We start from the raw sequence: 22,781 nt of genomic DNA on the forward strand, positions 1-22,781 counted from the left end.
CCGGCTACCAGGTAGGGGAGGTGTTGTGCCTCCCCAAGCAGCCAGGTGTGGCTCCCCCCCCCCCCCCCAGCCCTTCCTTCAGCAGTGTTGCTGGTCTCCAGGGGACTGGGACCATGCATGCCTGGGGTTAGGGAGGTGCCATCGCAAGCTCTCCCTCCCAGTGCACTCTCCCTCGGGTGGAAGGGATATGGCTGGAGGCTAGCCTCCCCCAGCCAGCAGTTCACACAGTGCAAATCCGTGCTGGCCCGTGGGGCCTGGAGTAGTTGCCCTGATTCGCCGTACCCTAGGGACAGCTTTGGGGGTCACCAACACAGAAGTTTGAGAATCACAATTTGAAAACAGGTACACAGCCTAAAAAGTTTGAAAACCACTGCAATAAGGGAAAGTGCTGTGCTTAAACTCTACAGTCTGGTCTGAGTGATGAAATTAATGTTAGCTTGATGACTAGGTTGACACAGGCATAAATAATTCTAATTTAATTTTTTATTTGCTTTATCTTTTGATAGAGAAATAAAATCCTTATTTATTGTGATAAATCTGACCACTTGACAATAACATAATCTGTTAACTCTTGGATTTGCTTTTAAAATACAAAATTAAAATGGATTTTATTTAAAGTTGTTGTTTTTTTTTGTTTGTTAATATGAATTTTGTAGCAAAATTTAGAGCCAACTTCTTGGTCTGGGAAGCTGAGAGCTAACAAAGCAGCGAAAATGCTGGAGGGCAAAAAAGATCTTTCCATAGAAGTAATAGATTAATCCTGAATTTCAAATTTTAAAGTACTACGTAAGCAAATCCAAGGCAAATATTTCACAGAATTAACCAGTGTAAAGATCACAGATCTTTAAACAAATTTTTTACGTTGTCTTCAGCTCTTCATCTGAGAACGTTTGTGTTTAGTTAGAGAATGAATCTGTGTTGTGAAATAGCAGTTGGTTACAAAATTCATTATCGTTCTCTTTTGGGGCATTGTTAAAGTCCACTGAAATCAGTGTAGGATCCTGTTGAGTTCAAAGCAGTTGGATTGAACTGTCAAAGAGCAGATGTTTTCTCTTAATATTAATATGCCCCCTCTCGATACAATTTAGATTGCTGCAAGTGTATCTTGGTTCGGTTTTGTATGTTACCACACAATACAAAGTATACAGTGCTCACTTCATTATTTTTATGACAAATATTTGTCCTGTAAAAATGATAAACAAAAGAAATAGTATTTTTCGATTCACCTCATGCAAGTATTGTAGTATAGTCTCTTTATCGTGAAAGTGTAATTTATAAATGCTTATTTATTACATAACTGCACTCAAAAACAAAACAATGTAAAACGTTTGAGTCCACTCAGTTCTACTTCTTGTTCAACCAATTGCTAAGACAAACAAGTTTGTTTACATTTACAGGAGATATTGTAAATAAGATGCAGGCAGTACTGTCACCTGGAAATGAGAACAGGCGTTCGCATGGCACTTTTGTAGCTGGCATTGCAAGGTATTTACATGCCAGTTATGCTAAACATTCATATGCCCCTTCATGCTTCAGCCATCATTTCAGAGGACATGCTTCCATACTGATGATACTCGTTAAAAAAATAATGCATTAATTAAATTTGTGACTGAACTCCTTGGGGAAGGATTGTATGTCTCCAGTTCTGTTTTACCCACGTTCTGCCATGTTTCATGTTATGGCAGTCTTGGATGATGACCCAGCACATGTTCGTTTTAAGAACACTTTCACAGCAGATTTGACAAAACACAAGGTACCAGTGTGAGATTTCTAAAAATAGCTACAGCTCTTGACCCAAGGTTTAAGTATCTGAAGTGCTGTCCAAAATCTGTGGAGGATGTTTTCTGAAGTCTTAAAGGAGCAACACTCAGATGCGGAAACTACAGAATCGGAACCACCAAATAAGAAAATCACCCTGCTGGTGGCATCTGACTCAAGATGATGAAAATGAACATGCATCAGTCTGCTTTCCTTTGGATTATCGAGCAGAACCCACCATCATCATGGATGCTTGTGTTCTGGGATGGTGGTAGACGCATGAAGGGACATATGAATCTTTAACGCATCTGGCACGTAAATATCTTGTGACACCGGCTACAACAGTGCCATGTGAATGCCTGTTTTCATTTTCAGGTGACATTGTAAATAAGAAGCAGGCAGCATTATATTCTGCAAATTATAACCAGACTTGTTTGTCTGAGAGAGTGGCTGAAGTAGGACTGAGTGGACTTATAGGATCTGACGTTTTACATTGTTTTGTTTTTGAATGCAAGTTTTTTACATAACTACACTAGTAAGTTCAATTTTTATGATAAAGAAATTGCACTACAGTACTTCAATTTAATGAATTGAAAAATACTATCTTTTGTTTTTTACAGTTCAAATATTTGTCATCAAAAATAAATATAAAGTGAGCACTGTGTACTTTGTATTCTGTGTTGTAACTGAAATCAATATATTTGAAATGTGTAAAACATCCAAAAATGTTTAAATAAATGGTATTCTGTTATAGTTTAATAGGGTGGTTAATCAAGATTTAACTTTTTCAATTGCTTGACAGCCCTAATTAGAATCATTTTATTTCTACTATATTAAAGCTAACTTTTCAATAGATCGAAAGCCAGGATTGAGTCTGGCAGTTCAGATTTTTCTACTGATGGACTTAGATTAGAAACAACGTAAACACACCTAGTTTCATTGAAGTTACTCTATACTCAAATGTTATGCAAGTATGAGTATTCTTGTAATTTATTTGAATGAAGATGACGACCTATTAACATCTCTCCAGAACTTCCAGCCATTGTAATTGCTGGGGGTATTTTACCTATTACACTCGCTTTGTAAATCCTCTTGTTTAATATTGGATAAGGTCAGTGGCTAATAAACATGTTTTAAGAATTAAACCAATATTTGACCCGTTATGCGTCAGGAGTGATAGTGGTGTGGTGTGTTTGATTATAAATGAAACCTTCTCCTCTATGCCCCCCAAATTAATGTAAATTCAGTAAAATCCTACACCCAGTAAATTGGGGACCAAGTAATTAAAGTAAACAGGTCCTTCAACGTTAACGAGTATTGAGTCCTTCCTCCCAACCAAGGTTCTTCAGGCGGTGTTGCACAAGTCCCTTAGCTTTTGGGTTGTAAGAGTAGGAGTTAATAGCATCTTCCAGATAATATCACAATGTTAAATGTTGACTCAGCAGTGACTGTGCTTGGGAGCTGCCTCCTGCTCCTAATGTTCCCATATATGAGGCAGGGATGTAAGTATCTTATTCTTGGTGAGTGATTTTTGTTAAACCCCTTCCTTACAGATCAGTTTGCTCTTTTTGCCAGTCATTCATTGACAGTATTTGAAACATCAGAATCTCTTTTGTGGTAATCAGTTGGATTACCCCTTTTATCTAAACTTTCAAGAGCCAGGAAGAGAAGACAGGATATATACGTGACATCTTATGTTGCTGTACAAATACGTCGATAAGAATTTTCAGGATTTTGCCTATTAAAAGTTGCTAACTAAAACTTCTATTAATAACTAGTGATGGAAAAGAATGTAGAAAATATATAACTACTTAATGATTAGTGACTTTTTTCAAATTACCGGTAACTAATTGTGCTTGTTGGGTTGACATTAAAGTGTTGAAATTCCATTTCAGACAGCTCTAGTGATAACTACATAGATAAAACAGTTGAAATTCAGTGGTAATTAGTAGAATTAAATATGGAATTTCAACATGAACCATTTATTAAGAATAATTACTTATAATTTAAACTTGTCAAACAAAGTTATATAAAAATAACTACCTTAAATCTTTTGTTCTCATTATATTGGTCTGAAGTGCAGACCCTTCTGTGAAAGAATGGTATGAAAGGAAAAGTTTTATTATGATCTATGTTTATATTTGAACATCATCTGGAAAAAGAGTGAAGTCTCATTAACCAGAATAAACATGTAGCCGGAGAAGATCTTCACATCATGGGGTAATGGAATGTCAGTTTTTAACTTAAGAGCTAACTATAATAATGAGCACATCACTTTAGAACTAAGACTTTTTGAGTAACAGATGCTTTATTTTTCAGATGCTGTGCCACTTTTTCTGAGGCTGTTGCATTCACCTCATCAAAATGTGTGTGAGCAAGCAGTATGGGCTTTAGGCAATATCATAGGTTTGTGTTACTCTTAATATAAAAATTCAGACGTTTCTTTTGAAATCAAATTAATAAACCAATTTGGATTCTGTTGTTTTTTTTTTTAAATAATAGAAGTATGCTTAACTACAAGAGCAATGGGATTGACTCAAATACATGGAGCTCATTTCCCTCAAAATGCCCTTTGCTTAATTCTTTCTGCTTTCTCTCTTGCTCCTCCTTTAACACATACATCTTTCAATCCAGGTACAAGAAAAGGAAACAATGTCTGGCAAACAAATCCCATGCATAATGTTCTAATGAAAAACAGTTTTCATTATAAAGGCTCTGGATCGCCATCAGAGCTCGCAGTTCAGTCACCAGAGCTTTCATAGTACACATTTAATCTTTCTGGCCAAGCTTTTGGCTAACCTAAATCTTTCGTTTGTCTCTTCTTGATTATTGTTATAAGTGATACACCACAGAGATATTCAAATATCATAGTGGTGAGTGTAATTTAAAAATGTCAGCCCCACCATGTCTTAAATTACTGAAATGTTGTGGGTTTAGGTATTGCTTAGTTTGTGACAATAAGCTAAGTTTTCAAAAATTCATTCTAGTTTTTCTTAAAATATTCGTACAGTATTGTTACTTGGACCTAGGAGTGACGCTGTTCCTTCCCTGTTAACAATACAGCTTGGATACAACAATGCTGAGGACCGTATAAGTATCTAGGTGGATGCAATACACGTCAAACTGTGGGGATATCAAAGTAAACTGAAAATGTTCTATTCAGTTTCAAGCAATATGGAACTTGTCACAGAGTATTTTGTCTGGACCAGTAACCTGTTATGATTGATGGGCCTCCATTATACCTTGTCCTCATGGTCATTAATCACTATCTTTTTCATGTGTTCTTAATCATGGATTACTATCTCTTCAGAATTCAGCAAATCACTTTTTGCTAGCACAAAGTATGTTTAATGTGAATCAGAAAGGGGAGCAGTTACTTACTGCATGTGGAATGAAGTGTTTCTTGTACAGTGAGGTGTTGGCAAGTCACATTTTGGCTAATGGTGTCTATTGCATCCAAAGGGTTAGACAATTTTACATAGATCTTAATAGTGAAGGGTTTAAATTTACAAAAATGAAGACACGCTGGAAAGCTGACTTTGTCACTTGCTAGGATGTTGAACATTGGATGTGCTAGTCTCTGCATTGACAAAAGCAGCATATAAAGCAGTTACTCAGAGTTTCTTGACTACCTTCTACTCAGATAACTGAACAATTTAATAATACTAAACTGGTTATTGGGGAAACTATCTGTTCTGAGATGTTTTCCTTTTGGAGGTGTGTAGAGATCAATGTTATACCCCTGGTACCAGATTTACAGTTGAACTGAGGCCCAACCTCATGCTCAAATTGTGCTTGGAAACTGGAAGAGTAGTCATTTGGGTCATTTAACAACTAGGCCCTTGGTTATTTAACATGGGAACGTGGTTCTACAGCATTATCCCTTGTAAATAGTTTTTATCTTCATAAAATCATTTAATGTTTACACAGGTGATGGACCCCAGTGTCGAGATTATGTTATTAGTCTTGGAGTGGTGAAACCTCTGCTGTCCTTCATCAGTCCATCTATTCCCATAACATTCTTAAGGAATGTTACTTGGGTCATGGTCAACTTATGCCGTCACAAAGACCCACCTCCACCGATGGAAACCATTCAGGAGGTGAATTGAATTATTCATTTATAAATTTAATTAAATTTAACAAGTTGAATTGTTAAATATCTTGAGTATTTCTATTTAATATTAACACTCTCTCTCTTCCCCCCCCCCAGATCCTTCCAGCCCTCTGTGTTTTAATTCACCACACAGATGTAAATGTGAGTAAAAACATTTTCCACCAATTATTTTGTGACCATGTCATGGACAGGTCATGAGCCATGAATTTTTGTTTACTGCCCATAACCTGTCCATGACTTACTAAAAATACCAATGACTAAAGCGTAGCTTTGTCCATAAGTACATATGAGTGAATAATTGATTTGTTTAATTTTTTTAAAAATCAGAAGGAAAAAAATGAGTTTGGATTGAACCAAAACTAGATTTTTTTTTTCAGGTTTTTTTCTCCAAAAGAGAGTACCTGAAATATTTTGTTTCAGACTTATCACCAGATGATATTTCTAAAATTTCTCCCCAGGACCAGAGTACTCAACATCTGCTGTGGATGTCAGGGTCTGTGGCTCTGGGGTCAGGGACACCAAGGTTTCCCTGATTCTTGGGTCAGTCCATATGCAGAGCTGCCTGGAGTCCCAGATCTTGAGAGCCCAGCCCATCCTATGACCTCCTGGCTCTTGCAGCAGTTTGTTGGCTTCAGTTAGGTGTCCCAGGGATTCCAGGCTCCTGGCTTTGCAATGGGGAGACTGGAAGTTCTGGCATGGTGGTGCCTCCCTGGAGCCATTGATCTTGAAAGTACTGGATCTGGCCCTGGGGCAGTGTGCTTGGGGAGTTTGTTGCATAGCAGGGAGCCTACCAGTCCTGAGTATCCTGACTTCATCTAGGGCCGTGGGAGCTAGCAGGCTATTTGCTACAGAGTGGGAAACCTAGCAACCCCAGCTTTCGTCGGAGTGTCTGGAGCTTGCAGGCTTTCTGCTATGGAGTTTTGTACCCGGAACACCAACAAACTTCCTGTGGAAAAGCGGCCTGTGTTTGGGTAAAAATTTCTTCAAATCTGCAGTAAACTTTGTGAAAAATTTCAGTCCAGCAAATTGACATTTTACAAATAAAGGTTTGTTTGAAAATTTCCAAATAGGTCTTGCCAATGCCTGTGTCTCACTAGATAACTAAGTAGGAGGTGACTATATTTCACTGTAACAGTAATCTGAGTTGCTTTTGTCCCCTCTGTTCAGTATATCAGTGAACATACTTTTGGCCCTTTATAAATGATAGGCAAAATCAAACATACTTATTTTATTGGTCCGTTTGTGTACCTGAGGTGTTTTGGGGTTTTGGTTGCTTTTGTAAGAAAGTGGAAGAGCAAATGGAGAAAAGTAGCAATTTCTACTATGTCCAGCTACAGACAAATGACTTAAAAAGTATAAAATAAGACTTGTTAACTAGCTGTATTTAAATGACTTGCAGTATGTATGTATCGACACTTTGCTTCATGTTTAAAATAGGCTATATCGAGTGAAATTTACCTACAGTAGACACTGAGTTACAAACACCTTGGGAATGGAGTTTGTTTGTAACTCTGAAATGTTCATAACTCTGAACAGAATGTTATGGTTATCTTTCAAACGTTTACATCTGAACATTGACTTAATACAGCTTTAAATTTACTATGCAAAAGAAAAATGCTGCTTTCCCTTTTTTTTTAGTAGTTAGTAGTTTAACTGTGTGCTTCTTTTTGTTGGTATGTTTTTGTTTTGTTTTTCTGTGTGTGTCTCTGCTGCTGCCTAATTGTTTGTTTGCGGTTGCAAATGAGGTGTGTGGTTGACTTTTCAATTTGTAACAGTAGTGTTCATAACTCTGAGGTTCTACTGTATATTGCTAATGATTAAAATATATATTAGGCCAACTTGATCTATGACATTGACTACAATTAGAAGTCAAGTGGGCTTACACCAGGGATAAAGTAGATGTTTGTGCAGGTGTATTACTAATCAGTTTTTTTCATTTGTTGTTCGTCTTAATCCTGTTTTGTTTGAATACTTGTATTATAGTTGTCCCTGGCATCAGGGGTTTGTTATTATAGGATGTCCAAACTGTATTGAGTTGTGTCCTAAATGTTTAATGTTGGTACTTGTATGCCCAGAATAGCTCTGGTTTTAGAATCTGCTCCACGATAACAGTAACATTGAAGCAATGATCCTTTTGGCTCAGAATCAAAATTATGGACTACAATATTATTCTTGACTAAATGACTGCAAGAGTAAAAATCAAAGAGAATTGCAGTAGTGATTGATTTATTTTTTAGTGGAGATCTTTTGATATATTTCACCTGTTTACTTTTGGAAGAGTTAAAGGAAGGTTTGAATTATTGATTCTTGTTTACCTTTTATGTGAATACAAAGAGCCATTCTGGTGACTCTCCACATATTGTTAAATGAGAAACTGTGGTGACCTACACCATTGGATCTCTTTTGAGGCATTGTCTATACAGGAAGATTTTACTGGCAATACCTGTATGGTTATATTAGCATAACCCCTTGTGTGAACATTTTTATTGTGGTATGTGTCCTTTTTTTCTGGAGTACGTCCACTTTGATGTCCATTATAACTATACCAGTTTAAATTCACATTTTAACTTGTACTGATAAAACTGTCCAATGTAGATGAGGCCTGTCCTTTAACTCAAAACTTACATGGAGTTTCTTGAAACCTTTTCTATCTACAGATCAGTTCATTCACACTTGTAGCTGAAATGATTGTGAACCTCTTAATTCTCTGCAAATTGCTTGTTTTTGTAATCATGCATCTGAACTGTTAGTTTTCTTTTTACAGATCAACTGTTTCCAATGTATTTCCTAGAATTAATAAATTTACATCTTGTATTTACATATTGTATTGTATAATATAGTCTTTATGCTGTTCAGATGTGCTACTAAAAAATTAGTTATTTCAGCATGCAGTGCTATTGCCTCTAGTTTCCACTAAGTACCTTTCAAACGCTTTTTAAAGTTCTGTGAAGGAAATCTGCTTTGTGAATGAGAGTAGTTAGTCTCCTGTGAAATGTGAGCCATCATTCTGAGGCTGCCTATTCTGTGTTCTCTGAAGTGTTGTCACCCCAACAATCAGTCTTTATTTTTTCTCATATAGTCCACTTTAATTTAAAGATTCTCACGAGGACAGGTATGATGTTTGAGCATTATATCCTTCATATTCTTGACTATGGTTATAAATGATATTTTGTCCTATGTTCTAGCTACCTGGAAGGCAGCAGACAAAGGTGCAAGGAACAAATTACGAAGTGGCTGCACTTTAGACTTCTTAAAGTGAATATGTCAAACAGCAGAATAATTTCCTTCTAATTATAAGATGTTAAACGACAAAATGCTCTCAATGTAAAAACCCTTGCCTTGAGACAGTTACAAAACTAGCAACATTTAAATGGACTCTAACAGCAAGTCTTTGAACAAAAAACCTATCTTTAAATATAATAGCCTTATAACATAGATCTCGGCACATCTTATTTAGACCTTTCTCTCCTAATGGGTTTGACACTATTTTTTTTTTTTTTTTTAAATGTTAGATATTGGTAGATACAGTCTGGGCCCTCTCCTACCTAACGGATGCTGGCAATGAACAGATCCAGATGGTGATAGACTCTGGAATAGTCCCTTATTTGGTTCCCCTTCTCAGCCACCAAGAAGTTAAAGTGCAAGTAAGTTTAGATAGCAATATCTTAATTTATTTCAAAATATAGTATTATACAGTACTGAAGTGGCTTACTTTTTAAATTGTTTAGTTACCACTTTGATAATTGACTAAAGGTTTATCAGCAAACATTTATTTGCAAAATACTTAGGTTATCAAAATTCAGTTATCTAATTTGTGGTAACATTTGAATGAAAAATATTTTGCTATGTTCACTGTTTTTGTGCTTAACTTTTTTTCTAAATGTTCAAGTCTTGAAATACAGTGTGTTGTTTCAGACTGCTGCACTCAGAGCTGTAGGCAACATTGTTACTGGTACTGATGAACAGACACAAGTAGTTCTGAATTGTGAAGCTCTTTCACACTTCCCAACACTCCTGACACATCCCAAAGAAAAAATTAATAAGGTATGTAAATACATTTTGGGGTGAAATTTACCCATAGGAATAGTTAATTATTTGCCCTGTATTGTAAGTATTATTGACCAAATGTCAGTATGACACTGTTTTTCCCAAATACTATAACCTGATAATACGTCTTTGTTGCAGTACTAGTTTCTTGCCGACAAGTCTTGATCTTGCTATATTTTCCGTTACTTATTTAAATTAAGCCATTAGTATCCTAAAAGAATCTAACGAACTTCATAGGTATCCTTATCAAATACAGTAATTCTTTGTAATAACTTCATCAATATCAGGGCATTCCAGAATGTCATATAAACCAGTATTCATCAATCTGTAATCTCAGCAATGAGTTCTTGACCTTGTATGAAATTTGATCTTTATTTTGTGCTGCAAGGTTAGCAATTTCCCAGGGAAAACTAATTTAGGTCAGGGCACTGGTAAATACTGGCTTAAACCTAGTTTAAACTGGGAAAAATAATAAACATAGAATGAATCTTTCAAACTTTGGGTATATCTTTGAAATTTGAGGAATAAGAACATAAGAATGTCCCTACTGGGTCAGACCAAAGGTCCATCTAGCCCAGCATCCTGTCTTCCAACAGTGGCCAGTGCCAGGTGCCCCAGAGGGAATGAACAGAGCAAGTAATCATCAAGTGATCCATCCCCTGTCACTCATTCCCAGCTTCTGGCAGACAGAGGCTAGGGACACGATTCCTGCCCATTAGCCATTGATGGACCTATCCTCCATGAATTTATCTAGTTCTTCTTTGAACCTTGTTATTGTCTTGGCCTTGACAACATCCTCTGCCAAGGAGTTCCAAAGGTTGACTGTGCGTTGTGTGAAGAAATACTGCCTATTAATTTAATTTGGTGACCACTAGTTCTTGTGTTATGAGAAGGAGTAAACACTTCCTTATCTACTTTCTCTACACCTGTCATGATTTTATAGACCTCAATCATATCTCCTCTTAGCCATCTCTTTTCCAATCTGAAGAGTCCTCGTCTTATTAATCTCTCCTCATACGGAAGCCATTCAATACACCTAATAATTTATTGTTGCCATTTTCTGAACCTTTTCCAATTCCAATATATCTTTTTTGAGATGGGGCAACCACATCTGCACACAGCATTCAAGATTTGGGCGTACCATGGATTTATATACAGGCAACATGATATTTTCTGTCCTATTAGCTATCCCTTTCTTAATTATTCCCAGCATTTTGTTTGCTTTTTTGACTGACGGTGCATATTGAGTGGATGTTTTCAGAGAACTATCCACAGTGACTTCAAGATCTTTCTTGAGTGGTAACAGCTAATTCAGACCCCATCATTTGATATGGATAGTTAGGATTATGCTTTCCAGTGTGCATTACCGTATATACTCGTTCATAAGCTGAATATTTTTTGGTAAAAAAGTGATGCATCAAAGAGCAGGGGTCGGCTTATAAATGGGTCTACACCAAAATGTGATGATTTTAAACTCTATGGAATCATGTAATTGAATATCTAATACATTGTTGTTTTGTTTACCTAGAGCGTCTGCAGACCTGGAGCCCCTCAGCTCCCAGTGTCCATGGTTCGCCATTCCCAGCCAATGAGAGCTGCAGGAAGTGACGACACTTTCCGCAGCTCCCATTGGCTGGGAATGGCAAACCCCAGCCACTGGGAGCTGAGGGGCTCCATGCTTGTGTACGCTCCAGGTAAACACAAGTCTCGATGCACCAGCGGCTTATCCTGAAGGGCCGGGAGCCAAAGTTTTTTCCAACTCCTGAAATATAGAGTCTGCTTATGAAAGGGTCATACAGTTTTTGCTATTTTTACCTCTCCATTTTGGGGGGTCAGCTTATAAACGAACAGGCTAATGAAAGAGTATATCAGCATTAAATTTCATCTGCCATTTTGTTGCCCAGTCTCCCAGTTTTGAGAGAGTCTTTTGTAGCTCTTTGCAGTGTGCCTGGGTCTTAACTATCTTGAGTAGTTTTGTATCATCAGTGAATTTTGCCATCTGACGGTTTACGCATTTTTCCAGATTATTTATGAATATGTTGAATAGGACTGGTCCCAGAACAGACCCCTGGGGGACACCACTATTTACCTCTCTCCATTCTGAAAATTGACTATTTATACCTACCCTTTGTTTCCTATCTTTTAACCAGTTACCAATCCATGAGGGCACTTTTCCTCTTATCCCGTGGCATCTTACTTTGTGATGGGCCTTTGGTGAGGGACCATGTCAAAGGATTTCTGAAAATCTAAGTACAGTATATTCACTGGATCCCCTTGGTCCACATGCTTGTTGACCCCCTCAAAGAATTCTAGTAGATTGATGAGGCATGATTTCCCTTTACTAAAATCATGTTGACTCTTCCTCAACAAATTATGTTCGTCTATGTCTGACAGTATTGTTCTTTATTATAGTTTCAACCAGTTTGTCTGGTACTGAAGTCAGGCTTACAGGCCTGTAATTGCCAGGATCACCTCTGGAGCCCTTTTTAAAAATTAGCGTCACATTAGCTATCCTCTAGTCATTTGGTACAGAAGCCGATTTGAATGATAGATGACAGAATACAGTTAATAGTTCTGCAATTTCACATTTGAGTTCCTTCAGAACTCTGGGGTGAATACCATCTGGTCCTGGTGACTTACTGCTGTTTAATTTATCAATTTGTTTCAAAACCACCTCTAATGATACCTCAGTCTGGGACAGTTCCTCAGATCTGTCACCTAAAAAGACTGGCTCAGGTTTGGGAATCTCTCTCACATCCTCAGCTGTGAAAACCAATGCAAAGAATTCATTTAGTTTCTCCGCAATGGCCTTATCGTCCTTGAGCGCTCCTTTAGCACATTGATCGTCCAGTGGCCACACCAGTTGTTTAGCAGGCTTCCGGCTTCTGATGTACTGTTTTAAAAAAAAAAAAAAAATTTGCTATTGCTTTTTGAGTCTTTGGCTTACTGTTCCTCAAATTCTTTTTTTGGCCTTCCTAATTGTATTTTTACACTTTCTATTTTCCTCACTAGGATTTAACTTCCACTTTTTAAAGGATGCCTTTTGCCTCTCACTGCTTCTTTTACTTTTGTTTAGCCACGGTGGCTCTTTTTTGGTTCTCTTACTTTGTTTTTTAATTTGGGGTATACATTTAAGTTGAGCCTCTGTTATGGTGTCTTTAAAAAGTTTCCTTGCAGAGATTTCACTTTTGGCACTGTACCCTTTAATTTCTGTTTTAAGTAACCTTCTCATTTTTGTGTAGTTCCCCTTTCTGAAATTAAATGCTACAGTGTTGGGTCACTAAGGTGTTTTTCCTGCCTCAGGGATATTAAATTTAATTATATTATGGTCTCTATTACCAAGCGGTCCAGCTCTTGGACCAGACCCTGTGCTCCACTTAGGACTAAATCAAGTCTTATAGGCTTGGTCTATCCACTACATCAAAGTTGATTTTCTGCTACAAAATGTTACATGGCCAAATGGACCTGGACTGGTAGTCTATGCTTCTGATTGCTTGATGGTTCAATCCTACAACTCTGTATTATTGTTTTCATATAATCAGTTTCTTTACATTTGTTTATACAGTATTGGAAACTGAAATGAGTTCTGACATCTATAACATCCTTGAGGAAAATAACAAACCAAAATGTATACAGATATTCCAGCGTTCAGTATTATAATTACATATTAGTAGTATTCCCACTGGAATTTAATTTATTTGTACAACCCTAAATTAATCTACAAATTTACTGCCTTACATAATCACAAATTAAATATGTAACTAAAAGTAAGAGTAACATGGTGTATATTCATGAAACAGTTTTTAAATTAATCCCAGTTTAAGGCATTTTCTAACTGTTTTTTCCTGGGATGGTAAAAATCATGATTTTACCTAGTAAAACCCACCCCTGGTAAATACCACGTCATCCCTGTCTGTAAGCATTAGGCTTGTTTACCTATGAAATAAATGGTCTTCTGTATTTACATTAAAAATTAAAACCACTGTAATGCTGTTTTGTGTGTTGATAAAAGTAATATGTGAACTTGGAATAGAGTTGATTGAACTGACTCTTGGAAATTATGAAAGGTAACTGGATATTTGTGTGTGTGTGTGAGAGAGAGATTGGAAACATTCTAATTTAACACTTTAATATTATGTTAATGTTTTATAATGTGTTTTTGAGAGAGAGGAATGTACAAAGGCTGCATGGGGGCACTGATGAAATGCTGATTTCAGAGTGCATCTGAGACGTTGAAATTTTGAGAAGGGTGTTGTTTTGTTTTGCACATTGCCAGTGATAAGTGCCCAAAATAAGCTCACCAGCTGAATATAGACAATCTAAAGATCTCTGACAGGTTCATTGACATAAATGATCCCATGATTTGATCCAAGAGTTCAGCAGAATGTTAAGTCAGAAAATCTGCAAGTCACATTTACCTTGTTCCATGCTCTTAAGTTGAATAAGCAGCTTCCAATGAAATTATCGCACCAAGATACATGAAATGAAGAGTTTATATAAAGTAACCGGTATAGCTCAAGGGTAACCTCAATAATGATGGTAGTCCTCAGTTTAATGACTTGTTTACAAAATTATTGCTTCTGCTGGACTAATAGTTACTTTGAATAAAATTGGTAAAGCATTCTAACTTTGGGTGTCCTAGTGGCTTAAATCTTGCAGCTGCATGTACGTTTGAGCCTACATTGTAATTCTTGTGACTGTCATCTGCAGTCTTCTTTCTTATGGAGCATTTTATGTGACAGTGTTTAACATAACTGTGACTATACCACACTGGGCACTCAGCTTGGTTGGGCTGAGTGTTGATACTTAATGTAAAGTAAAATCACTGCTTGTGAACTAAAGTGTCTGCATCTGTATATGGGGGCCTGTTCTTGTTCATGTTAAAGACAACAAACTTTTGCTGACTTCACTGGAAGTAGGAGGATAATCACCTTTCTACTCTATGCATTTTGTATCAAGTTTTCAACTTGCCTAGCAATAACTGAAAAATCTTGTAAATTTAGTGAAAATCGTGTATTTTTTTTAATTAATATTGGCCTGCCTGTGTTGAATTTTATCCAAGTTTTGCAGGTCTAGAATACTCTGATTTTTCAGTTGTCAGTTTGTAACTGTTAATCATGCACTGAGATCTAATATAGATCTTGGGTAACTTTTTTAGTATTGATCTCTGCCTTGGGAAAACTTCACTCAGGCTGAGTTGGTTTTGTTCTTTCTTTCTTTTTCTTTGGACAAAGAAAACATTAGTTTTGTCATCTTCCTGATAGCAGTGCACAAATACTACAGGGCCTTAATCTTAAAAAATATGTGTTAAATCAGTGAATACACATTTTCTGAATAGTTCAGAACAGGGACAAGGAGGAACAGATCTTGCAGGGGGTAAGGAGAAAAGAATGCCTTTGTCACTGGCTGTCAAGCGATGTTGAGGTATAACTCTTTGGAGCTCATTCAGCCCTCTGCTGAAAATAATGCTGCTATTATTAATGGACTTCCAGGATATAGAATAAACTGTGAGGATTTACTGGGGTTGTGATATATTTCTAGGCAAAAAATACCAGTTAATCTATGGGTTTAGAGAAGATGGCAATAATCCTGTTTGGTCTCCCATTGTAAAAATCACTTTGATGGAGTTGGTCCCAACCTTTTGTTGCCCTCTCCTTTTAATGTACCTAATTGGGTTATTATTTGCAGTGTTGTAGCCATGATGGTCCCAGGATATTAGGGTGACTACGTGTGGTGGGGTGAGGTAATATCTTTTATTGGACCAACTTTTCTGTTAGTGAAGGAGTTAAGAGACAGCCTGAAAATTTCGCCAATAGAAATAGATCCAATAAATGTTACCCTCACCCACCTTGTTTCTAATTGGATTATTACGATTCTTAATGCAACTACATACAGAACTACACTAGTTAAATCTCTAATTGTATTGTTTGAAGGTATGTTTTCAACTTCAGAATTTGATTTTACTAGAATTGTAAATGCATGAAATCTTGCTGGAATGGAAATAGAATATTCAAATATTTTTTCAATGTTTTTTTTTTTTTAAAGCTTTCTTTTTTTTCCTTCCTGCAGGAAGCCGTATGGTTCCTATCTAACATCACTGCAGGAAACCAGCAGCAAGTTCAGGCGGTGATAGATGCTAACCTTGTTCCAATGATAATACACCTTTTAGATAAGGTGGGATAACAAATATTTGATTCTGTACTGTTGGCAAGAGGAAAAAGCAGGGCTGTTATTGAATTGCTGACAATTACCTATAGACTTTATTGTAAATCTGTTTTTGAGATTTGGTTTGAGTTAAGAGTAAAAAGCAAATTTGCCTATATCACTAATTAAAGCATAATACTTTAGTTAATGCAAGTCTAAATTTCACTTCATACGTCAATGCTTGTCTAATCCATAGGGGAAAAATAGTTTAGGGAAATGACTTTTTGAGAAATAGCTTGTTACTGCTCTAAATCTCATTACATTAATTTTTAATAAAATAATTACAGCCATTCAGAAGTTATTGTGGCATAGTTCTGCGCTTCCTTGTAGAAGGAAGAGGTGGGAATAAGCCTATACTCAAACGTCTGAGGATTTCAGCAGACTTCATGAGAGTCAGGAATCAGTGTAGTAATTTTTAGTTGAATACTTTTGAAGCATTCTATTTAATCTTGAAGATTTTCGTCTGCCTTTTTTCTTTGCTTGGAAACATTATAAGGAATTCTTCAGTGATGACATTTGCAAACTCAGTTGTCTCCAGTTGCTTAGGTTGCATACCTACTTCCAGCAGAGTAATCCCAAATTAATCATGGCCTGGAGCAGTAGGCCACAGAACAGATGATGTCCCATTTTAAATTTTTACTACTGTAATTTAACAAAAGTAGATATGTATAATAGAAATAACTGTATATTTGTGGTAGTTGTCTGCTAGCAGCTCTCCCTGCTGTAGGTATGGAGCTCCACATATATGTTCATTCCTCCCTGGTGGGTGGGGGTGGGGAATCATAGCAGCTGTTAGACATTCCAGGATGCTTTCACTTCCCATCACCCCGTATCAATATCTAATTGCTGGAGGGAAGAGGCTTGCTACTGTAGTACTAAGGCTTAAAAATGATGGTTGAGTATAGGTGTGGAATGCCAAGTGCAGGGTCAGTTTTTGTCTTGCTTAGTCTGTTTTTGTTTTTTTTGTTTTTTTCCTAATTTATTTTTAGTTTCGCAGTGACAGAAGACTAAGCGGATTAACCTCCTGGTTAATGGAGCGAATAGGAGGTTACAGCACAGGAGGACAAAGTCACAAGTGGGAGGAATAAGGAGTGAAAAGATCATCATGAGTCTCTTACTAGTAGCATGTAGAATTACAGGCATAGATTTGTAGCTTAGTTACTATCAATATGCTGTACATCCTGAGGACAGAATTCCATAAAGGAAGCATAATTTTCTATTAAATCTAGGTTTTTGGGGGGTTAAATTAATAAACAGATTAGTAGGCTAAAAGCTCACCAAGACCAAAAGCTGACTCTCAGCTTCTAAAACAATATGGTATGTCAAAATTAACACAGTGCAATGTCTCTTCATTGCTATGTCTGGTACAGGCTGCTGGTATAGAGTGGAAGGGGATAATGCTACAATTACAACTTACTTCTTCCCATTGTTTTTGCAGTTCTCTGCTCTGGGTCTAAACTGTTTTCCCCTGTCTTGTAGCTGAAGGCTGTGCAAGTGGAACAGTGGGCACATAGCTATGGTGGGTTGCAGGAGATAGAAGAGCAGAAGTATGAAAGTAGTGTTGGGGAAAACAAACTCCTTCCTCTCCCTCACTAGGTCCTAGCATTTTACAAGATTTTTCTGCCTTCCTTTTTTTTTTTTTTTTTTTTTTTTTTTTAACCTCAACTTAAACTAATGTGGCCACAACGTGGAAGGTACACTGTGGAATCCCTACCACTGGAGGTTTTTAAGAACAGGTTAGACAAACGTCTGTCAGTAATAGTCTAGGTATATCTGGGGTCCTGGGTTGGCCTGGGCGGGGTGGGCTAGATGACTTCTCGAGGTCCCTTCCAATCCTAGTTTTTTGTGATTCCAAATAATGTACAGCCAACTATTATTGTATTTTAGGGTGATTTTGGTACTCAGAAAGAAGCTGCTTGGGCTATAAGCAACTTAACAATCAGTGGAAGAAAAGATCAAGTGAGTTAATTTTTTTTCCAAAATTAGTTTACGTCTTACCTTTCCTTCCTTGAGTGTATTTGACATGTTACAAGTGGGGATTCAGTAATTTAAATTACCTGCCAAAATAGTATCTCCAGACTCCTTTCATTGATTTACAGTGATTAAGGGAAACAGAGATGTAAGATCATACTCTGGTTTCCAAGAGTAGCAGTATCAGTGGTGACAAATTTTGAGGGATTAAAATTAGTTATATTGCACTGCAGTACACCCCAGTATTTATCTGAATAATTGCATTCAGTCTTCATTAATATTCTTGAGCTGTATGTATCTGTACTCTTGCTGTGAACAAAGAGTACAGAAAATAAGTGTGAAACATTAAAGGATTTTTTTTTATTTGCTGTTTTTTTTATTCATCCAACTTCTGCCACGGTCTGTCATTGAAATTACTGTGACAACAGGGCATACTAGGTAAATTGGGTGGGAAGCAGTCTCCAAATTGCAATAAAATCTGGACACAAAATCTAGATTGTTTATGTCCTGCTTCAAAAAGATCAGGCTAAAACTTATTTGATGATTGGGTTGGAGTGTATCAAAATGCAACAGTCAGTGCCTTTCATTGTGTAATCTATATTTAAAACATTTTATTTTATGCAGCATAAAAATTATAAATTTAATTTAATTATGATTTTTTTAAAATGTTCTGTACTGAACTAAAAGCACTGGTTTCTAAACATTTTCTTCAAGTGCTTGTCTCTGTGAGTATGCATGCTCCCAGAGCTGGAGAATTTTGAAAGCAGTGTCCGTTGGTCCCTACATGCCCTGGTTCACCTTGTGCTTCTGACCAAGGAGATAAGGGATGTGGGGACAGACCAACCACCTCTCCAGTTCCTTCTCATCGCCACATGTTCGGGGTCAGAACCTCCAGTGTCCGAAGTTTCAGCTTTCTCCTTTATTTGTGAATATATTTAGATGCCTGTAATAGTTTTTATAATTCTAGGGTGCCATCTTTGTCTCCAGATGAGGCAGTGATTCCAATGTTTCCATTCCCCCCGATGACTGTCAGCAGTTCCAGGAATTCTTTGCAGAATTGGAGGGGAACTACAGATTCCTCTGAGGAGGTTCAAGATCCTCAACACAAGCTCCTGGACATCCTTCAATCCCCTGGCTCCAGTGAATAGCATTTCTGTTAATGAAGCCATCCTGGAACCATCTAGGGCAGTCTGGCATATTCCAGCTAACTGTGCCCATACTCCAGAAGGGCAGAGAAACCATAGTATGTTCCAACCAAAGGGGCAAAATTTTGTTTTCTCACACTGCTCCTAAATTTAGTTATCCAGGTCATGATGGAGGCATTAACACCCCCAATCTATCCTGACTGGCAAGGAGGGCAAACGTCTTGACTTATTGGGGAAAAAAGGTTTTTTCTTCTAGCCTCCGGTTCTGGATAGCCATTTACCTAGCACTTATGGCTAAGAATGACTTCTAAACTATTCAGAGTCACAGAATTTACTGACAGTCTCCCACATCAGGACAGAGCTTGTTTCCAGGCACTCCTAGAAGAAGACAAAAATAATTTCCAGGCCTACTCTCTAATCAGCAGTAGATGCAGCTGATGCATCTTCCAGGGCAACGAATACTGCCATCGTAATGTGTGGAATTGTGGGTCCATACTTTGGGGTCGAGCACACAGTTGAGTCTCATCTGTTTAATCAGAAGACAGATGAGTTCTTAACGGATTTTAAAGGGCTCCAGGGTCACTCTCGGCACCCTGGAAATATATATATCTGCCCCAAAGAGAAAATTCTACTGACAGACTAACCTAGACAGACGGCTCAGTAGTACTTCCACCAGAGATGGTAGAGGTTTTAAAAGACTCATTTCCCTGCAGCTTCTGCAACAGATTCCTGATCCTAGTCCCAGCCCTCGGCTTAAACGTTATTTTTGGTGGGAGCTTGAAAGCTGCAACCACTGAGTCCAAAATCTGACTTCCATACACCGTTTGGGGGTCATCTAGCACACTTTTTCAACACCTGGAGTGCAATAACAACAGATAAATGGGTGCTGAACGTCATTCATTCTAGCTATATGATAGTTTGTCCCTGCCCCCTCCAAAAACCCCTTTCTTAACCTCTCTAATGAGGGCCACTCTAATGAGAATATTCTCAAACAAGAAGTAGAATTTCTCATACAGCAAGGAGCAATAGAGTAGGTTCATCTTCAGTACTGAGGAAGTGGTTTTTACTCAACATAGTTCATAGAACATAGGCAGCTTTGGAGACCCATTCTTGACCTTTATAATTTCAACCACTTTATTTACAAACTCAGGTTTTGAATGATGATGATGGCATCTATGATTTCCATTCCTGCAAAAAGAGGTGTGGTTTCCAGCTCTTGATATTAAGGATTCTTACTTTCATGTGGACATCCACTCCGCTCCTAGAGACATTCTCGAATTCATGGTGAATTCCAACCACATTCAATACAGAGTATTCCCTTTCAGCACTGCCCCAGTGTCTTTACCCCAAGGTGTTCTCTGTTGTAGCAGCCTATATTAGATGCCATGGTTTCACTGTTCTCCCTTACCTTGATGACTGTCCCCTTATCGACATGTCGCACCAAGAGGCCTCTGCATCGACTTTGACAATACTGTAACTCCTCTCCTTTTTGGGGGGTCAGCGCAAACACTGAAAAATCCATTCTCTCAGCTACAGAAACTTTATCAGGGCGTCCTTAAATTCAATCATAGCAACAGCTTATCTGCTGAAGGACAGGTTTCAGACTATGAAAACAACCCCAGAGTACCCGTCCAGAGCAGTCTTTCCTAGGCCATATGGTCTCATACTTTTGTCACACCATTTGCAGTCCTTCATCTTTGTTACTTATAAGCATGACTTCAACTTGTATTCTCACCAAACTGACAGTCCATGAGTACCATAGTGACTGTTGACACCAAAGTGATATTGTCCCTGTTAAGGGGAAGAATCACCATCAGGTGTTCATCAGCGCTCCCTTCCTCGTCTCCATACTGGGCAGGGTGATCATTACCAATGCGTCATTGTTGGGTTGGGAAGCCCATATGCACAGCCATATAGCAAAAGGCACCTGAACATCTGAAGAGTCCAGGAGGCACATCAGTGTTATAGAACTGCGAACAGTTCAAAGAACTTGTGAAACTTTTGTCCTGTTAAGGTCACCATGTCCTCATAATGTCGAACATAACTGTCTTGCACATCAATAAATAGGGAGGAGTGAGATCCGTCCTCCTGTGTGCAGAAGCAGTATGTCTGTGGAAGAGGTGCCTTAGTAATCTGATTACTCTGTCAGCAATCTGTCTCCCAGGAAACCAGCATGTGATAGTGGACTCTCTCAGCAGCCACTTTTGCTGTTGGTCACAAGTGGGAGCTACATGACTCTATTGTGTACAATATTTTTGTTCTTTGGACCACCACCAGGCACCTGTTAGCCTCCCAAACAAACAGGAAATGCATAATATACTGTTCCATAGAAGCCCTGGGCGATGCTCTACTCCTCCTATGGTCAGTTCACCTGAACTATATCTACCCTCTACTACCACTCCTGCCTCAAGTTTTGTGCAGAATTTGGCAAGACAGAGCATGGGTTATTCTCATGGCCTCCAACTGGCCCAGACAGCTTTGGTTCCCTAACCTCCTACACATGTCGTCACTGGTACCAATCATTCCTACTTTTCTTGATCTCCTTACCCAAAGGAATTGCAAGATCAATCATACCAACCCATGTCTGCTTCCTCTCAGAGCCTGTTCTTTGGATGGGCGTCATTCTTAGAGCAATCACGTTCTGAAGCGATAAAGAATCTCTTTTCTAACAGTAGGAAGGATTCCACTAGAAAATGTTATCTAGCTAAGTAGAAGCATTTTTCTATTTGAGTACGTCCTCAGAAGCTGTATGTATTCCTCTCGTTCTGGGCTATGCTCTTTCCTTAAACACAGCAGGTTTATCCTTCAGCTCCTTATGGATCCATTTGGCAGCAATCAGTGCATACCATCCATCTTCACAGGGCTACTGAGTCTTCATGCCCCCAATGACTAGCAGATTCTGGAAAGGCCTAATCAGCATCTTTCTGCCTATTTAAAACAAAAACGGGGAGCGGGGTGAATAGCCACCAACTTCTCAGTGGGACTTGAAACTTGTTCTCTCAATACTCACTAAGCCTCATTTTGAACAATTAGCTTCTTGTTCTGTCTCTCCTATCCATGAAAGTCACGTTCCTGGTAGCCATCACCTCAGACAGGAGGGTTGGTGAATTTGAAACTTTGATGGCAGTTTTTCCTTATGCTGTCAAGTATCAGAGGGGTAACCGTGTTAGTCTGGATCTGTAAAAGCAGCAAAGAGTCTTGTGGCACCTTATAGACTAACAGACGTTTTGGAGCATGAGCTTTCCTGGGTGAATACCCACTTCATCGGATGCATGTAGTGGAAATTTCCAGGGGCAGGTATATATAAGCAAGCAAGCAAGAAGCAGGCTAGAGATAACGAGGTTAGTTAAATCAGGGAAGATGAGGCCCTCTTCTAGCAGCTGAGGTGTGAAAACCAAGAGAGGAGAAACTGGTTTTGTAGTTGACAAGCCATTCACAGTCTTTGTTTAATCCTGAGCTGATGGTGTCCAATTTGCAGATGAACTGAAGCTCAGCAGTTTCTCTTTGAAGTCTGGTCCTGAACATTTTTTGCTGCAGGATGG

General features: G+C 38.1%; 1 protein-coding gene and 1 non-coding gene across 3 annotated transcripts in view; both read left to right on the forward strand.

Annotated features, from left to right (window-relative positions):
• KPNA4 (karyopherin subunit alpha 4) overlaps positions 1-22,781 on the forward strand; it is a 65,303-nt gene that overhangs the window by 21,124 nt on the left and 21,398 nt on the right. The window contains exons 8-14 of one of the 2 annotated variants that reach the window (XM_032764834.2): positions 4,078-4,164; positions 5,689-5,858; positions 5,969-6,013; positions 9,385-9,516; positions 9,788-9,916; positions 15,989-16,093; positions 18,011-18,082. In XM_032764834.2, the coding sequence (XP_032620725.1) occupies positions 4,078-4,164; positions 5,689-5,858; positions 5,969-6,013; positions 9,385-9,516; positions 9,788-9,916; positions 15,989-16,093; positions 18,011-18,082 (740 nt within the window). The remainder of the gene's footprint in view (positions 1-4,077; positions 4,165-5,688; positions 5,859-5,968; positions 6,014-9,384; positions 9,517-9,787; positions 9,917-15,988; positions 16,094-18,010; positions 18,083-22,781) is intronic. The other variant, XM_032764835.2, reaches the window with a different exon arrangement.
• Positions 13,972-14,291, forward strand: LOC116815984 (small Cajal body-specific RNA 7). The gene has a single exon (XR_004371611.1).

This window comes from Chelonoidis abingdonii, chromosome 8, assembly GCF_003597395.2.
Source record: "Chelonoidis abingdonii isolate Lonesome George chromosome 8, CheloAbing_2.0, whole genome shotgun sequence".
NCBI lineage: Eukaryota > Metazoa > Chordata > Testudines > Testudinidae > Chelonoidis > Chelonoidis abingdonii.